Source organism: Aptenodytes patagonicus, chromosome 23, assembly GCF_965638725.1.
Source record: "Aptenodytes patagonicus chromosome 23, bAptPat1.pri.cur, whole genome shotgun sequence".
In the NCBI taxonomy this organism is placed as follows: Eukaryota; Metazoa; Chordata; class Aves; order Sphenisciformes; family Spheniscidae; genus Aptenodytes; species Aptenodytes patagonicus.
In genome coordinates, this window is record NC_134971.1 from 4,619,498 (window position 1) to 4,639,295 (window position 19,798).

Sequence of the window (19,798 nt, forward strand, 5' to 3'; positions counted from 1 at the left end):
TGCCGGACACACCACCATAGATGTTTTACAGACGAATTCTTTATAGCTTATCTGATAGTGTGAAACAAATGACACATTAGGAGAATCTTCAGCACCGTTCAGCAGTGTGCTCTGTGACTGTTACCGTTCACATTCTGTGGCAGAAAGAGGTAAAGTTTCTATCTTTTTTCCTTAAGAAAAAAGTTCACTTGTGAAGTCTCTTGTCACCCTACTGAGATACATCAGTTAACAGTGAACTGCTGAGTTGTTGGAACTTGTGCTAAAAATATTGTTTACAAATAAGTGTGTTAGATATTTTGACTTTTCTCATAAAACTAAATGAATCTTTAATTTCAAGTAGTGGATAATATTTTTGCTTTTCTTAACAAAACTGAAATTCACTCTGAATGTTTCTGCTTATTAATGCTTCGTTCACCTTTTTCTTGCTTCCACACCCAGGAAAAATACTGTGGTGTTTTCTAGAGGAAAAAGGATTTTTCTCCCCTAAGTAACTGCTAAATTGAAAAATAAAAACCCAAAAAGCTACAAGAGCAAAGGCTATAGAGCCTCTCACATTATGGAAACGCAGTCTGAGAAGACTACTGTCTTTAGATAATATTAGTGGCAGTATTTACTATCCTTGGAAAAAGTACTTGATGAAGAGAAAACGGTTAAAGCCCTGTGCTGCTTATAATTAAAGAGAGACTGGAAAGGCTTGGTGGACTAAGGTTTTGTTCACCTCATGTGATACAATTCCAAGAAGCTGCAAAATGAATAACTAAAACTTGTAGTTCTCAGCTTCTCTGGCTTTTGTGAACTTTCATGTTTCAGTTTTAGGTCAGACGAGAGGAAGTGGAGCTTGTCCTTTGTTAGAAATACAGCGAGCTGCTGCAGTAAGTGGTAGACGTGTGCATACTGGGATTGCCAGTGCATTTTTGTTTTTTCAAGTTTTGATAAAATTCTTGTTGAAATCTCACTTGTTTGAGGAACTGATAGCTCCATAGGGATTTCATAATGGGGGAGGCAAATGGACTTCATTTTTTTTTGTGCTTGTAGCTGGAGTTGGTTAATTGAGGTTTTCGGGAGGACAAATGTGTGTTTTGAAGTGCTGAGAGGTGTTGGCAGAAATGATTTTGTTACACTTTTTAATACAGTCGCAAGTTTTTTGGAATACATCTCTCCTTGTTAATCTTTTAAACTATATTTAAAACTTTGATTTCTGGAGAAAATTGAAGGAATGTGAGTGACGTGATTATCTTATAGATTGAATCTGGGACTTGAATACCTGGTGGGGTATTTAGCTGGTATCTGTACTCTTTTGCATCTTCAAAGCAAAAATGGGAAGAGTTTTATTATATAGATCTCTGTAGTAAGCAGCCCATCTTCTCTGCTTTTGATAGCTTTGGAAAGTCCATAAGCACAAACTTCCATTTATGTGGTATCTCTTCTAATCTGAAATGTGAGAGGGCACAAATGATGGCTTAGTAGCAACTCAGCTATTAATGTAATCTTTTTCCTTTTTGAACCTGCAAGTTTAAATGAGACCTAATTTGTGCTTCCAGTGAACTGAATTTTTTTAAATTGATGCATGCATATCTCTTATGAAGAGTACTGATGTACTGTTTGCTGTGACTGCAGGTTTTTTTGTCATTTTTTTATAACGTGTGCCAAGTGCCTGTGAATCTCACCAGCTCTGTCATTTTTTTTGGCTGACTCTTACTGCCTTTGTGCGGTAGTTTGTGGTTTTCTTTTTAAATATTTGCCTTTCAGTATTTGTGTGATTTAGGATGACCAGTCACACAAGAGTATCAAAATTGACTAATTTACTAACAGCCTGGAACTTAAATGCTGTTGATCTTATCTAGTCAGCAAATATTTACCATTGGGCCGTCTGAATTTCATGTCTTACACAGCACTGTGCCTGTCAATGGTATTTAACAATAAATCACTGTGTTCATTACCACAGTTGTTTTCCACTGGATTGTGTTTTGAAATTCAAGATGTTTGTTCATTGTTGAATGTGATGTTGGTGAAAGGGCTTGCCTTGATAGCTGTGAAGGTTGATGTCGATGTTTTCATTTGTGAAATGAATGCAGTGGGAGGAGAAAACTTGCCCATCCTGCCCCTTGTAACCCTTTCCAGCAAGGAGAGAAGAATCTCTACTACAGATTCAGACTCTGGCTCCCTAACTCTGAACGTGACTGCAAAGGACACAATTAGTACTAATTATGATGACGGTCTATGATATATGCAACTGTCCTTTATCTTTTTGGATCATTACTAATGGGTTTAGACTGTAAACATTGCTTTACATCCCCCCCATCTATGAAACTGAATTATTAAAAAGATATGAAGGTCTGGAGTAGGAAGTGCCCCTTTGGTTCTCGGGAATGCTGGCAATACGTTAGGCTCCAGGTAGTGCATGCTCTAAGTTTAGGTTAAAAAAGGCACTTGAAATTTCACCTTCCAGCTCTGCCTTCCATCTGTTGCACTGATTCATTGCATGAGTTTGGGTACAAACTTTCTTCTTGCCTCTGCATATTGCCATTTCAACTTCAGTGAAATGTGCACAGAAACAGGGTGCTTGCTACCTATTTCTTTGAAGAAGCTCCTTCAGAATCAGTCCTTAGATGGAGCACGGTTGTGTAAACAGAAAGGGTGCTGTGATCCTTAGAAATGTTGTGGTACCTGCCTACCACAGAGCTTGGTAGCAATCCAGCAATTGGAGTTCGCTGAACATGAATCTTCCTTAACTTTTTTAGTGAAGCCTGATGTTACTTGCTGCCTTCAGTGTTAAGGATCTGTTGTCCCTGACAACTTCATACTTGTATGCTGAGAGTGGGAACTTGTAGCACCTATAGGAAAGCTGTATCACTGAAGGTGCTTTGGCTTTTAATTCACAGCCTGAAAGCTTTAGGTCTATCAAAGGACAGCCCTTCTTGATGAGGGAGACTGTTAGCCCTTGGAACTTAGGTCAGTGATTTCTGATTCATGTCCCTTATCCTCCTTTCTCCTTCCCTTCCACCTTGACAGTTCCTTGACATTTGTAATGGCAGTCATTTACGTATTCATGCAACCATAGTAACACAGTGCTTTTGATGACAGGAATTTAATTTGCCAAGGACAATGAGGTGCTGTTAGGCAGCTGGGAGGTCTATTTCTGCTGTTTCATGAGAAATATGAGGGGGGGCTACATTCTGGGAAGGGTGAGCAGAGCAGGAGGGTGAAATTGAAAGATAAAATTGTTTTGTCTTTGACAAGCTCCTAGAGCCCCCTGTAGGAAAACACTCAGAGGGACCTCTTCTGACACACCTGAGGCTTGAAGGTCAATCTGGTTTTATTATCCTGTGTTTATGTTGCCAAGGAAAGATGGGCAAGAACACTTACCAGAAGCTTTCAAATTAAGACTGTTTGCACATCATGGAATTCACTATCTAAAATGTTCCATTTTCATTACAAATCTTTTACACTTAATTAAAAGAGAGTTTTGGCTTAAAATAATATGTATTTTGACAATACAAAAATACCATTTAAAAGGCATGATGTATTTAATTTTTTTGCCAGCTTGGACTTAACCGTAACTCCCACCAGATATTGGTACTGTTATACTTCTGGTGGCAGACATCCTAATTATTTTGTGATATATTTTAAGGCAGGTAGAGTCAAGTTTTTGTGCTTGCAGCTGTGAAGATGAGAAGAACCCTTTAGTTGTTCAAATATCCAAAAAGCTTTGTAAATTTTAACAGAAGCCTTGATGCAAGTTCACTGTTCTATTGATTATAACCTGCTTATCTTTTAGTTCCCAAATCTATGTTGATGAAAATATTCATGTATTGTGAGATTTCATAAATAGTGGCTTTTAATTCCAAAAACTGTTGTCACAGTTGCTGAAAGCAGTTGAAGAATATATGTATACCTGATTGTCCATTGTCTATTATTCTCCTTTTTGAAATGCTTAATACTGAACCCAACAAAGCCTTATGAATACAGGGGTTAATTAAGCAAAATGAATACAAAATATTCATCTGGGTTCAGACCTGAACGTTTTGCTAATAGCTGTGGATAACAATAGCCTTCTGAAGGCCACATTTTTATGAATAATTCTCCAAACTCATTAAGTGATTCTATCTTCCAGGATACAGACATTTCTTTCCCATTTCATTGCTTGCTCCATTCATCCATCATTGTTGAAAAAACTTCCTCTGAATAAAAATCTGCCAGATGCACCTGCAAATGTGAAAGTATGGTGGGCTTATCGCCCGCATCTGGAGGGTATAGAAGTCCTAGAAGGCTCCTAGTGTGCAAACATTGAGCTGAGTGTCTGAACTTTGTGAAATCTGGACAAATATCTTCTACTAAAAGACCTGCTTAGCTTTAAAAGCCTATTCATGCTTAAAATGGTAAGAGATCTTTGCTCTGCCTTATTCAGAGACTGAAATCTCAGAATAAAATGAGCCTGATTAAAAAAAAAAAAAAAAAAAAGCAGGAGGATAAGAATAGTACAAAGTCTAGTTTATAGCTTATAACTTCCCAAGACCAAGTGCGAGAGAAATCTTTAAATATTTAAGACACAAAGGCAAGTTTTACACTTTTTTTTTTTAGTACCTGCAGTCTGTTCACGTTCACTTCTGGCAAGATTTGGAAAAGATTATTTTTTTGTTAACTGTCTTGAGTGTTTATCTAAGTATATGTGTGTGTACATGGGTCATGAAGTCAATAAAAACTATTTAGGATGTATAACAAATTACAGATAGTAGAAAAGGTAACAACAAGCATTCTTAGGAATGTATTTCTTTAGTAGAAATGTGGTGGTTGGGTCTTCTGACTGTCGTGGATGGAGTGAGACTGCACTTCACTCGTAAGAGGGAAGCAACAATACTTTATTGATAGAAAACAGTGAGTTAGTGTGAATTAACAAAGTTCAATGGTAAATGCGACAGTGAACAAGATTCGATGGCAAGGTACGCTTGATTATTTACTGCATAGAGGACAGGGTCAGACAAAACTGTCAGGGACACCCTCCCGTTGAGTCATGAGGTTCAGAAAGGACCCCCTTGCTTTCTAAACTCCTCAGAGAGGAGTTTAGGTGGGGCTGGATCCAATCCTAGTCCCAGCCTTGGTCAACAGTTTATGTCTAAAGGATTATATATGCATAATCAATCCTTTATATCAGTTGGCTGAGATTTCAAAGTTTAGCATGCTATTAGTCACTTACCGAGTATCTGTTGCGGCAAGGAATCTCTCAACCTCGAGGAGTAACCTTGAGAGGCATCCCTACTCAAGGGGAGATCCTGGCGTGCAGCCCACTGCTGTGCAGGAGAGCTCAAAGGGCTCTTGGGCTGCTCACTATTTATAGGGGTAAGATGATTGACTCAGTCATATTTACATACTGATAACTGTGGTTAGGTGGGCGTATTTCTCACAATAACCAAGGGCTATTGTGTTGTTATCTGGCTCCTGAATCCACTTCGTTAATGGACGAAGCTATCATCAGCAGCATCCATTAACGACTACTCCTGGTAGTTATCACTTAAGCAGTGTTACAGGAGATAAAGGTCAGGTTGGGCGTGGGAGCACACCATCACACTGACGTGGTAGAAGGATGGACTGGCAACTGAGCTGATATTGTTAAGAAAATAAAAAATGGAACATTGAATACAAATTTGATTTTGAAGATGTTTGAGGATCTGTTTTCCTTTATATACCTATCAAGATACACTGTTATTGCTCAAACGATAGGGAGCTTCTTCCACTGCAAAACTGACTCTTACTTATTTTTCTTCACTATACAGAAGTCTTGCAAATAGTGCAAAATTGATTTTTTTTTCTCTCCAGGTTCGAACAAAGTAGGATGTGTGTGTGATCAGAACACCTGTTTTTCAGTCAGTACAAAAAGGTTTCTTTGGTACTTGGGCTACCTGGGTAAATTATTTGGGAGCAGTGAGATGGAGGAACGGTGGAAGTAGACTCTTCAAAGATTTAATTGTTAAAAGGCATGGTTGATCTGTATTAAAACTCTTAATCAGTTTCTAAAGGAGTAAGTAATGTTGTGAGTCTGAATATTGGCATGAGAATTGAGGAAAAACCACAGGGTATAAGCCTTAAAGTAATGTTTAGTGTCTTTGAAATCATGAGAGAGAAAGGGGCACGCTGGGCCTGTGTACCCAAAGATTTAAGCCTTGTCCAAATTCAAGTTTATCATTGCTGAGCTTTGGAATGAGATAAGCTTGCTCTGCTGATTTCCTGAGGTTCTTAACCAGTTTTGGTCTTCTCTGTAGATACAAAACTGACATGACTGTATCTAAAAGCTTCCCCCCATACTACTTTTCAGTACAAATCGTACCTTTCTTATCTCCCCTTATATTATCTCCAGTACAACAACAGTAATTTGTTGTTATACCACCTCAAAGGAACACGGTCATCTTAAAAGCAGGTCAACTTAAAATGAACTGAAAAGCATAATAAAACAATAGGCACTTCAACTGCTCTGTACATTTTAGGGAATTTAACAGCTGCACTGTCTAATATTCAGAATGTTGAAATGATTTTCTTTGTGTGAAGAGCTCACAAACTTTTGCAAAGCTTCCATGCAAAACAGTCTTGTAGTGAAACATAGCTCATGTCGAATACTGTCAAATAGACAAGTGGGTAAAAACTAATTTCTCTCTCCTGGTCTGAGTTTGTTTCATTGCTCGTAATATTGTGTTCACTAGTGACAAGGGGGTAAGGTGTTGTATTGCAACATGTTGCAATATCTGGATTCCATTAAATTTTAAACCTTGATTTGGAGGACTTTCTGAATGAGAAATTTAATGATGGGTAGATGAGCATGAAAAGGTCTAAGGTTCATCTTGCATAGCTGTCCAAAAGTAAACTTTCACATGGAATTACCAGCATTGCAGGTGCTATTGTTGGGCTGTGATATATTGGGAATTCTCTTTTGGTAAGTTTTGTTGTATCTGCTTGATTTGAAATGAAATGGCAGAGTTTTGCAGGAGGGTTTTTTATGAAGAAACAAGTAGTTATAGAAACAGTCCCCGCCATGCCTTCTCATATCAAAAGGGTGATAATTCCTTTGAATTAGGAGGGGAAGTGTGGTTCCTTTTGCACTCTTTCCAAACCGGTTCACTGGGCCATAATTAAGCTCAGAAGTACAGGAAAGATGTTTCTTTGCTTTTTGGGATATATTATTCTTACCCAGCTGTTGATTTATAGCTTGAAGCCAATGTAGAATTCTTGTTCTCTGATTATCCTTTCTACAGTGAGACACTTAAGAAAAGAATGACTAAGTATGTGGGTGTGGGAGCAGAAAATTAAATCTGTCCCCTTGCTGAGAGGTTTTTGCAAAAATGTTTACCTGTCTTGGCTCTGATGGTAAAACTATATACTGTGCAATGGGGAAACAAGCAAAGTATTCTCTGTGGGATTGTGTGTATGTGCCCGCATGAGATGCACGCCTATGACTTCCGTGCAATGCACGTACTTTAAATCTGTAGCTGAAAGTCATAAATATTGCATGAGTTTTGTAGTTTTGTATGTCCAACCTTTTATATTATTTGTTTGAGGATTTTATAAATACCGATCACGAATTACTTTCTTCTGAAAGCTTCAGCCTGCTCTCCTTTCTATCTTAACAGTAAAGAACAGTTTTCTGCCTCATGTTCTGAACAGGCAGCACAAATAGCGGACAGTGCCAGGTGTGTGTGGTGTCTCTCAAATGCAAAGTGGGTCCCCAAGACAGCTATTGTGTTTTTCAGAAAGGTCATGTACAATAAGATGGAGTCCTTGAAGACCTCAGAGAAGAAGCTGGTCAAAATCAAGGTGGTTGATGGAAATATTAAGTGAAAATAAAACTCATTGGCTTTTTTCTTTTCAGAGGAAACTGCCAACCTCTTTGGCAAAAACTCTGATCTCATAGGGGGAAGAGAAAGTTCCTCCCCTTCTCTCTTCTTTTAGAATAAAAAAGCAAAATGGTCATGTTAAAGGATTGTGATATGTTCACCTTTAAAACTTAGGAACAGTCTTCCAAGAAAACAAACTAACTGGAAGGATACTTTGTGGGGAGGAGGACAGGAATTTTAGGGGTTCAGATCCCCAAAAAGCGAACATGGGGGCTTGTTAGAGCCATTTATTTACACAGATTTGCTGAAGAAGTGCTGTTTAGTTAGCGGAGTGTGTAGTTCTGGTCTGTCACTGCAGTACTTGCTGGTTCTAGTTTCTCCCCCTGACTGCTTGGCTGTATTTTGTCATTCCTTGGAAGTACGAAGACAAGATTATAGATAAACTTCTAAACCTTTTCAAGTATTTTCTCTATTAATATTATGTGGTGGTAAAAGTAATCTTTTTGGTGTGGTTTTTTTTTTTTTTGCATGGGACTTAACGTATTCGAGTCAATACACTTGTTACCGTTTGAGGTATCCTTTCTGTAGTTGAATTGTAAAGCATAAGTAGGTGTAGGTAAGAATAGCTATAATTTCTTTATGCAAGCATAGAGTACATTCAGAGAAGAAAAAAATTCTGTTAATGTTTTTTTTTTTTTTCCTGAAAAATTAATTTAAAGAGGGAGAGACAGTATTGCTGAAATGGAAAGGGAAGTTAGAGAATGCTTCTTGCACAGCAGAAACAAGTGTTTTCTTCCAAGAGATAGGATCCTCTTTTTAGTGGTTAAAAAGGTCAAGGCCAGGTAAAAAAGCCAAAACAAACAAGTAGACTTCATGGAAAAGTCCTATTGCAGTGTTTTGGTACTGTTTTCCCCCCAAAATAAGCGTTACTGCCTGAGTATTATTGCTTTTTAGAATGAAAAGATGCAATTTGGTCCTTTTTGATACTGTATTTGTATTTCTGTGCCTTTGGGCAATGTCATGTGCAGATCTGTGTACAGTGCAGTAGAAGCTGTGATTGCAAGCATGCGTTATGTATACCTGAACTAGTTCTATTTGAACAGCGTAGGTCCTACCAATAGTGAAGCCACAGCATTTTTAGCACAGCCTGTGTGCTCAGGCAAGTGTACCCAGTGTCCCAGGTGGGACTGTGCAGTTTGTGCTAAAGCTGTGTTGCCATGACTCCACAGCCAGTGGTACCCAGGCAAAGTAGATTAAAGCTAGCCCAGGAACATTCACTCTTTGTGCTGCAGTCTGTTACCTGAAGGCAGAATCAGATCTATCTACTGCTCAGAAGGAAAGCTCTTGCAAAGAATTGAAGCTATAGAAATGAGAAGCAGGAACCCTGATGAGTCCTTGGAGCAGGTGGAGGCTGCTAGAAGGGAATAAGGCTAACTCCATACAATAGATGTACAGGAAAAAATCACCCCCAAAACACTCATTTAAAGAGGGAGAGTGACATCTTGTGGGCTCAGCATGCAACTCTCCACCAGAAATTTAGTGTTGGCCACTTCATCCTTAGTAAGAGTTCATTTTAACTGCTGTTTTGTCCTGCTGCCTAGAAGTGGGGAGTATGTGGACTTGCAGCAGTTCGGTATTTGAATGTTATGCTGTAGGAAACTGTTCGGGGGTGGCATGATGAAACGCTGTGTATAGGCAATGTGCAAGGTCATGTCTGTATTTCTTAGGAAAGTTCTTAGGAAAGTGTCACTAAGTGAGGTTAAAAGGCTTCAAACCAGTCACGCCTGTTGTAAATCAGATATGAACTTACTATGTTCTGTTGTTTTCTCTTTGCACCCCCAAATGTGAAGTATGAACCTTGCGTTTTTCTCGTTCTGGCTTTAAGCCAGAGTGTTTCATAGGAACTTACACAAATCTGTCTAATTGCTTCTGTTTTCCTGTCTCATTGCAGCAGTCAGCAGAGCAGCCAGCAAAGCAGCCACGATGATGACTCGTCCCGATTCTTGAGCCCTCATATGTGCGACGACAGGTAAGTCTGTTCATGGCTGAATTGGGGGAATGCCTGGAACCACTCAGTGAAATTACATGGGCTGGGCTGGTTGAGGTCCTTATTTATTTTTCTCTGTATTACTCAGAGTTGTTTAACAAGAAGTGTTATTTACATTGGTCTTATCAATGTCTAAAAAGATGCATTTTTTCATGTACTTAAAAGTAGAACTTGTGGGACAAATGCATCCAACTCCTGAAGTAGCCTGCATTTTCTTTTGAGACTCATTTCCCAAAACTGTAGCTGGTGTAAATAGCTTCATCAAACTCACTGTGTAGTGATCATTAGCAGCTCTGATCCTTTAAAAAAAATACACAAGTGAGATTTCATATGTGGTTCTTGTCCTCAGCAAAGACAATATGAAGCTTAGCTGTTATATTTCACTTCTGATATGTTGTGATAGTCCTGAGGTATCTAGAGCTCATGTCTAGCAGCTGGGTGAGAACTGCTATGAAGTTCCAGAAGAAACTTAAGTTTCTTGTACTTCGGGTTGATTAATGACTGCTTCAAATTGCAGCATTGGCACAAAAGCTGTTGACAAATGAATACTTATTTTTGTGCATGATTTATTATTGCTGCTTTGCTCAGAGCCACATGATTAAGAGTTTTGCTGTATCTTGTAGTTCATATTTTTGAGCCTGAATCTGCTTCATTTTCTTCTGCTGTGCATGAACTATGAGCCCTGAGCTACTACCACCTTTCTATCCTGGGCTAGCTCCTGCAGGCCTGTTTCCCCACTAACACCCTTGGATCCAGCGTTACATCTGGACTTTGGTTTCTGAAATTCCCATTATTTTGTTACTGCATTGCACAGTGGAGTTATGTTGCATTTTACTTAGCTGCTCTTGTGACTGTGGGTTGTAGTGAGCCCGCAGGAGGGCATATGCTGAGATTTGGGAACTGCTTCCTTTGTGCTGCTGCGTAGTGGATTACGAGAAGCATCTGAATGTGGCATCTTCCACTCTGCGTGCTTGTATCCACGCATGGTCCCTCAGAAGAGTGTTTGTTTCGGGTCTGTTACTCAGTTATTCCACATAAGCTGTCTCTGAGGTCAGAGGTCTTTCTTACTAACTGTGTAGTAGGACAAATGCTTACTGAACTCAGATTCCCCACTATGATGTCAAAGGCCAATGGATTAAGAACTGAGTAGCAGCTGAGTAGGCATCTTGAGGAATTGACTCACTTGAGAGAACATCCTGACCCTGAAGAGCTAATTAATATCCCAGCAGAGTTTGGCTCAGAATTAGCACTTGGTAGTTGTATCTAACCTTTTCTTCCATATGTTTCACTCCAATTATCAGTCTCTGGTGCTGCAGAGCCTGGCATAATTGACTAGTGAGGAGTGGTGTTTACAGCCAGGAAATAAGGAATCTGACAGCAAAGCAGATGGGTCCTTAAGTCATACCTGGGCTTCCTCTGTGTAATGCATGCTGTTACGCCATTGGATCTGGGATTTCATAGGTTAAACAGGGTTAGGCTTCATTAATACTCAGATGGGGGATTTCTGGGAATAGCAAGAAGGGAATAATTTGGAAGTGCTGCCTGTTTCAGATGTAGACTAAACTGGAGCCTTTAGATTGGTGCTCAGAATATCTTCCTGGCTGGAAGGGACGTGTTTTAGGTGCAGCACAATCAGATCTCAGACCTATTTATGCAGAGCCAGGGTGACGTTGAGCCTGCTGACCTCTCTTATTGGGGACCTGCAACATTCCTGCTGCCTAGATTTAATTACAAGCAACTTCTTGTTTTCATGGAGGACACTGATCCTAAAATGATCCATATGAGGGCTAGTAAATTGCCATTGCCACTTTGGTTTTTTCCTCCTTTGCCAATGTGATTGCATCAGGCTCCACTGGTATAGTCTTCCTTTGGACACTGGTGGCTTGTGCTTGTAAAACTTAATAAAAAAAAATAACTCCAACACATTTTGAGTTTCATGTGAGATGTGAAGCTGGACATGAATTAGTTAGAAGGCTAACAAAACCTTTGAGAGCTTGCTATTTACTATTCCTGTTAGCAAAGTTGAAGGTTGTTTCTGAGGCATCTTGACACTGCTAGACCCTTGAAAATTGAATGAGGAGGGTCTTTCTTGCTGCTCCTGTAGTGTTTTTGACCACTAACAAAAGGTCCTCCACCCACAGGTTTGGAGCTCTCTGCTTCTGTTAAAGACCTACAGGCAGTTCTGTTTACTTGATCAATTGACTATTATACAGTAACTCTTAAAAAAAAAACCCAAACAACCACCCACCCCAAATACCAAAAAAAACCCACAGCCACCCAGGGTTTCAGCAGTCCTGTAAGTTGTGACAAAAGCTCAGCTGAGTAGGGCAGAAGAGGGGAGAGCAAGAAACCATGTGGTATGTACTGAAAGGTGTACCTTCTCTTGGCATGCTGCCTCTGATATCACAGGCAGAAGGAGCCTGTGCTGCACTTGAAGGGTTAGAGCAGAGAGCAAGTGAGGATCTGCACCAACCTCAGCACACCTGGGAAAGTGCTGAAAGAAGCTACCCCAGCCAAAAGTAAAGGGATGCTGAGTTGACTCTGGGATAAAAAAAATGGAGAGGAATACATAGCTGAGGATGGCTGAAATCTGGACTAGGCATATCCAAGATCTTAACTGCCTGCCTGCTCTTACTGTAAAAGATGGTACCGGGGGTGCTGCTAGTGGAGTTAACTTCTCAGTGACAGATTTCCAAGGACCATGCTCCAAGCCTCAGGTCTTTTCAGAGAAGACTGAGAATTTTTGTCCTGCTGCTGGCAGATGCCTTCGGTGCTCTCTAGCAATTCTTTTTCTTGAGGTGTGAGTGCTGCTGTTGGTTTGTGCATTGTGAAGTACTGCCATGGTCCAGAACCCATACCCTGAAAAGGCGTCCTGCAGCACAGCAGTGAAGCAGGTCTGCCATCTGCGTGTATCTTCTCTGAGGAAAAAGCTTTCCTTCCGCAAAGTCATGTAAGTTGTCATGTGTCTATCATGCCTGGCTTATGCTGAGAGGGAGCCTATACAGATTTTATTTTGTCTTGGGGTAACTATGTGCTTTACAGGTATTTTTAGAGCCACAGGAAGGAGAAGTTAATGGGACAGGCTAGAAAGGGTTCAGGTTTTGTATGAACTTAGGGCTCAGGTCCTTGCTCTCTGATTGCCTGGGTGAGTCGTTTCCTGTTGCTGTTTATGAAATAAGAACTCCTTTTTTACCTCACAGGAAAATAGAGGTGGTGAATTAAGCCTGAGTTGCTCAGATGCTGAAACACCACGAACTGTATAAGTACAAAGATAGGCAGAGTCGAGTTACTGTGTGTCCAAGTAATTGTGCTCGCAATAGCAGCTTGACTTAAAGTAATTCAAAGGGTAGGTAGGTAAGGTTGGAACGGAGACAGCCAGAGACTTGGGTGAGATGTGTGCACACAACAGACTCCATAATCACTGTAACGAGACAAGGTTATGTATGAATTACCTTGAGCTTTCATCTAGATTAAGTCCAAGTTCATGAGCCTGCTTCTGCTTGATCCAAGTACTTGTTTTTTGTTATGACACTGAGGCACCCATCAGGTTTAGGATGCAGAGTATATTTTAATTAAGAGTAAAAGTTAAGCTACTGAACCAGAGGGGAAAATCAGTCCTTAGACTTGTACTCAGTCTAAGGAGGAGACAAATTGTTCAAGAGAGGAGAGCATGGAAAGTACAAGGATGGAAAGCAATAAGGCTGAGGGGAAAGAAGTGAGTGGCAGTTTACAAGAGATCATATAAAAATGATTTACATTAAAAATTAAATGTAAATCAAAATGATTTACGTTAGAGATCATATCAAAATGGGGGAAATGGGGAAGAGCAGTTTTAAGATATCTCAGCATTTGATTGATATGTCCTACATCTTGGCTGCAGTTTAATTAGCCCCTTAATCTGTGCGGTACCTGATTCTGCTAGTTCCAGGGCTGCAGGGCTTGTTTCTCCTTTGTGTAAACTAATAAGGGTTTCTCAAATAATAGATAAAAATTCACAAAAGAGAGCTTGCAAGGAGCAAGGTAACAGCTTAAGACATAGACAAGTTTAAGAAATTCTGCCTGCTGCTTGGATTCCCAGGAAGTTGTGTAAAGATCAGAAAAGAGGTCAAACTTTGAAAATGTGCCAAAATTACATCCTTGGGGTGTGTGTAAGAGGTCAGGACAAATTCCATATTTTATTTATGTACCCAGGGCTTGCTTATGCTGCATCTTCCTAGCCTGTGTCCCTTTCTCCTTGATACAAAGAAGTTGGCGCTAACATACTGTGCCCCTGTTTGCCTGCAAGTGGAGGCACAGCAAAGATTGCTACCTCTGCAGCTTCAGGGAGAGTGGAAGGTGTTTTCCATTGCTTGGGACAGCTGAAGATAGGTGAGAACTGTGGGCAAAACATGGCCATGCATGCTTGGTCTGTTCTTGAAAGGGGAGGGTGGGGGCTAACAGAGCCCAGGGACCCTTGTTTGTGTGTTTGGATGTGATGATTCTGCAAGGAACAGAGTGTAATTGCTCTCTGTCACCTGAGCTATGCCAACCCACGCAGTATGGTGCAGGCCTCCTGCATTGTTATGGAGAAAAGCTTACTGGAGTAAAAGAGAATGGATGCTATTTTAAAGGTGATGATTAAGTAAAAGCCAGCTGCCGCTTTCTAGTATGAGTTTAAAATTTGGAGAGACTAGCTCACTGCTCTTTCCAACAGTGCTAGCTGTAAGGGATGCCTGAATTTGGAGTCCTTGGTAGGAAGGGTCCTAATACTAGTCAAATCCCTGAGTAGCTTTTATCCATCAGGATGGATGCCTGATGCATCATCTTTAGGGAGGTTTTCAAAGGTGGTGCTAAAGACCTGGTGGAGAAGACTTGGAGGCTAATGAAGCTCTTACAGGGCCCCAGACCAGAACCCTGATGCTCTTGCAGTAACTTTAGAGTGAGTTTGGATTTGGATCTAGCTCCAAACTCCAAGTCAGTTGGACTTAATATTAAATAGAAAGTTTAACCAGGATGGCGCAAGTCTCCTTTGTCACATAAGAAAGATGGTTAATATTTAGATTCAGAGCTAGTATCCTTTTTCCCCTCTCACCTTCTGGTTGCTGCTGCTTCCTGAGCCCCAGCATTGATTCTCTGCTGTATAAGACAAGAGAGCAGCTTAAGATCAGCTCTCTTCCACTTGGATTGCCAGATTGGCTGTGGTCAGCAGAGTTATTGTGAGTGGAAATATCACCTGTTCCTCGTATGCCAACATTGGTTTTTCTTTTGAAGATGGGCTGTTGTTAATTGCAGAGTATGCCTATGTTCTGCTGTCAGTGGAGGTAAGGCTGTTCTTTTCGTAGAAGTCAGTATTGGATTTGATTCATCAAAATTGTGCTCCACTTGCAATCTCTTCCATTCTTGTTCTCCTTTAATCTTAAGGAGACTGAATTCAGAGCATTTTGATTTGAAGCAAGGGGGATAGTTCCTGTTGTTCCCCCCTCCATGATTGTGAGGGGTATGGAAGGACAGATACCTCTCTTCTGTTTGTCTTACTGGGGCCAGAGACAAGGATGAGACCTTGCAGGATTAATTGGCTTCCTTGTGCCTTTTCCTGTACTTGGTTGTTGTTGCTCAGTGCGTGGGAGCCTGGAGCTTTGAAGAGTTCACAGCTAACTTGAGAGCAGGGTGATTTTGTGCTATCTATAGTAATGTAGTCAAATATCACGCCTCTGGGCATTAGCTGATTGCCACTCATGAGACAGTTTCATTGATGACATGGAGAGTTTTTGTGTAGGCAATAAGTAAAATAGATTGTGTGAATCCCCACCATCACTAAAAAGAAATAATTCTTAAAATTTGGCCCTCTGTTCCAAGCTGTCATGGCGAAATGATACCTGCCTATTTCCCTTCTAAAAACAGTTAGCTCTGAGACAGAGCTTGTAGTGTGAGAACTGCCATACAGCTCAGTAGTGTAACTTCGAGAAAAGGCACAGTCTTAACACTAGATGTAACAGCAGGATGAACCAGGATTTGGATCTTGCTTCTCCATTTCCTGATCAGTTCTGTCTGTACTGGACTAGGTTTAGTTAAGATTAGATAAACCCAATATCCCTTGCATATCTCTGAATGCAGAGGAGGTCTGACAGACCTCACATGGCTGCGTCACTAGCTCGTGATGCTCAGGAACATGAGGAGGAGGTGAAGAGGCGTTTTAATGTCCCTCTTTTTCCTTATCTGAGACACTGGGCAGACTCCTTACCCTTCCTTCCTGTTCCCAAGAGCAGAAGTTTCAGTTGTGTAACTGCACTTCACTTGCAGACCTTAAGTAATGGTCACCCTGTCAGCTCTGTATTCTCTGGGAGCACTGTGATTCTCAGAATATTATGGCAGCTATCTTGAAGCATGCGGAGAAGGGGGTAGGAGGCTGGAATGCATTATAATTAGCCATCCCCTTTCATAGGTCTTCTCCAGTTCTGTATGTAAGCTTTCTTGGCCCTTGTCAGCAGGCTTTTTTGTGCAGCATGCTGTCAGCTGCTGAGCAGTTTGCATGGTTTCACCTTGCAACAAGGCATTCACTGTGCCTCAGAGCCTTCCCTGTGTTGCTAACAGCAGGTCCGAGGGAGTGAGGCTACCAACTGGATGCTGAAGAGCATGCTGGTACCTATAGCTTGGTGTGAACTAATCAAAGATATTTCCCCCTGTTCCTTGGACAGGGTTTCCTGGTGTAACTAACCTGCTTAGAAGTACCCAGGTTTTGCTAACTCACCTCTACCAACAAGTGCTGCAGTCAAGCAGTGGCTGTGGTGCAGAACGTATTGTACTTCCGGCTTTGTTTTCCTGCTCGCATGTTCTACCCAGGACTTTTTTCAAGTAGTCATTGCTGTGAGATGCCAACTGGCTGTTAAGAGTGAGGCTGGTTGTTCAGAAGACTAATTTAGATTTGTTCTGCTTGGACTTCCTTCCGTTTCGTACCAAATGTGGAGAAGGAGGGTATTCTGAGAGGGAAAGTGTTGGCACTAAGCCTGTTTTAAGGCCTCTTGAGATTGTCTGAAAATGGTCCAGTTGTTGACCAAATAAAGGGCAAGATCAATAAAGACAGACAAGGCCATTGTGGGCTTCTGTTGCAGCACTAAAACTTCAATCCTGCTCTAAAATTAGCCATCAGAGTGTCTCGGAGAACTTAACTGATTTCAGCCTTTCGCAGCCAGAGCTAGGGGGTTTCAAAGATGCAGAGAAGTGAGGGGTTTTCCTGGGGAGCCTGATGCTTAATTCTGTTAGCGTGTGGCCAGGTTTATGCAGTGATGCAGGGATTGACTGCTATAGAACCTGTATTGCAGCCTTTTACTTTAAATCTGTAGGCCAGAGTTTCCCCAAGGTGTAGAATGCATCCCTTTTGATGGGGATGCCTTTCTAAGCTGGGGTGTGGCCTGGGACACATCTAGGGGCTGTAACTGTTCTTCCGATTTTATTGCATGTGCCCAAACTTGAAGGGTCTGGGAATTTTAACTGTACCAGTGATCTCTCCTCCTCTTGATAACACTCGTAGAAACAAACTGATGCTAGAAATCAGTGCAGGGTTTCCTCAAGAAGAGCACCACGTAGGCAATACCTCTTTGTCTCCCTGTCAGAGAAGCCCACCTTTCCTCATGCTGGGAACATTTTAACTGAGGTGTCATCAGAAACCAAGATGTACCTATGAGTCATGTCGTGAATGTGCCTGGTGCTCCCGTGGCAAAGAAAAGCTCTGAAAGTACGTTGTTCCTTGCTTCCATCTTATGTGGTGTGACTGATTAATGCAATGCAGTAAAACAAAGGTGGTGTTAAAATAAAAATGTGATGGGATGGCATACAGCTCTTCAGGTCCCCTTTTTCTAATCTCTTTTCCTTGTGAAGGGAAGGGGGTATTGGGCAAACACCAAAAAAGTACATCTCAAAATATCATTCTGGAGTTCTGTGTTACTTTTTCAGTCTTTAACCAGGTCTCTAACTCTTCCCCCCCCTCCCCAGATAGAATAGCTGCAAATCTAGTTTGTCATGTGTTACTGAAATGTTTTGTTAATATTATTTGCATACAGCAATGCCTAGGATCCCTGGTCATAGTCTGGGATCTGGTGTGCTATTTAAGTGGAAGCAAAAGGTGATCTTAGCTGCACAGAACTCAAACTGTAAATCTAAGCAAACAGTCAGTTGATAGAGAAGACAAATAGTACGGGAGACTGCAGATAACAGAACTTGTCCTTTTAGCTTCTCCGTGGCCTTTGGAGCCAAAAAGCCAGTTTGAAAGGGGCATTTCCCTCTTCAGAATACTGCCTGGGAGGTGGAAATAAGGCCTGTGTATCCACTTAGTAATCAACAATAAAGGACTAAAATGAGATGCCAAACAGACATCCTAGCTGAAGAGGGGACTGTACAGTGTCTCAGCTTGTGCTACTGTTAACTATTCAACTTAGCAAATTGAGCTGCTGATGGTGGTGTCTGTAAGGAGTACATAGCATCTCTTTTGCCATCCTTAGTACAGGGGTTTGTAATTCCAAGCAGTGGAGTGAGAAGGGTGTCTCAAGATAGTAGCCACTTGAGTTGCTACAGCTTTAATCTGCCTCGATTCTTAATAAGAGCTCAAAGCTTTCAAGCTTTACCTATCAATCCTGCAGACGAGATGGAGCAAAAACTCCTAATTTGTAGTGACTTGTTCGACATGCAGTGGGCATAGAAAAGAAAATAAAATGCTCAAGTGACTTCTGGGGAGAAGTGTTGCAGGGATAAGCAAGTTAAAACCCACTTGTTGAACCAATAAATTGACAGACAGGACTAGCATATGTTGAAGGGCAGAAACTGAAGGCTTATTTTTTACAGCATTTTTTTAGTTCTCCCACCTCAATTTTTCAAGAATCTGGGACCATAGTATATGTCTAAATCAGAGCTGGCATCGCTGTTCACAGCCTTGCCTTTCTAGCCAATTGCTTAGGGAAGCTGAATGCACAGGGAGAGACTGATAATTCTGCCTAAGCTTCAGACTGCAGCTCGAGGAAAAAGTGCTGTTGACCCATGCTGCTGCCGCCTCAGCTTCCCCTGAGACTCTGGCAGGTTATGTGAGTGGTGGAAGGGGATCTTGGAATAGCTTTTTTCAGCTTGAATGCCTGTGCTGGTGCCCTTACAGAGACCTTTATGGGGCCCTGTTTTACAGTGCAGTCATCAGCTGTTTCTGAAACCCAGCTGCTCAGCGCAGGATGTTTCTTCTTACTTTTCTGTAGGGATGGAAAATTTTCCCCAAAATCTAAGGGCACTCATCTGAACTGGGAATTCAGGTTATTTTGGATTTGCTTGGTGAAACAGCACCTATCTTGTAAGAGTAGGAGGATATCTGTTGTATAGATTGCTCTCAATGTGAGTCCCTGAACAAATCAGCTTTTTCCTAACTTTACAGTCAGCACATAAATACTTTATCATGGCCTCTTCCATGCTTTTAGTGCTATATCTCTCCAGCGTATGCAAGTATTTGCAATGGTTACCTTGGAAAATATGTGCATCTTGACACTTTATAGTTGGCTGTCTACATGGGGAAATATCAAGCATTCAAAATGAGTTGTAATACAAAATAAAGAAGCAGAAACAACGTGGGGTTGGGGAGGAGGGGAATTATGTGGTGACGGTAAGTACGTACTTAATTCTTACTTGCATGGGAAATAAGATGCTGTTTGAAAATGCAGTGCACAAAGAATAGCTTCTTAATGTAGGATGTAGTTAAATGTTACGTACCTTACAAAGAGATCCCTGTAACTCTGTATTTACCTGCCTCTTTTTACATACTTCCTCTCCACCCTGAGATTCTAGCTCCATTTAGCAGAGCATTGGACACAGTAAGAGGAGCTCATCTGTGTGTCCCTGGGAAGAAGTGCTTGTTTGCTGGTGGGAGAAGCGGGGGGCACCTAAATCATCAAGCAGAAAGCGTACAGGGTGCCCTGTGGTGATC

General features: G+C 41.2%; 1 protein-coding gene across 8 annotated transcripts in view; it reads left to right on the forward strand.

The window, feature by feature from the left end:
* The window catches only part of GRAMD1B (GRAM domain containing 1B), a 140,181-nt gene that overhangs the window by 43,183 nt on the left and 77,200 nt on the right, over window positions 1–19,798 (forward strand). For 6 of the 8 annotated variants that reach the window (XR_012997028.1, XM_076358421.1, XM_076358427.1 and 3 more), the window contains exon 2: window positions 9,772–9,849. Coding sequence is in view for 7 of the 8 variants with exons in the window: in XM_076358421.1 (XP_076214536.1) it covers window positions 9,772–9,849 (78 nt within the window). In the remaining variant the exon portion in view is untranslated. Of the gene's footprint in view, window positions 1–6,877; window positions 6,923–9,771; window positions 9,850–14,988; window positions 15,168–19,798 lie in introns of those variants that run through there. The other 2 variants (XM_076358429.1, XM_076358424.1) reach the window with 2 other exon arrangements.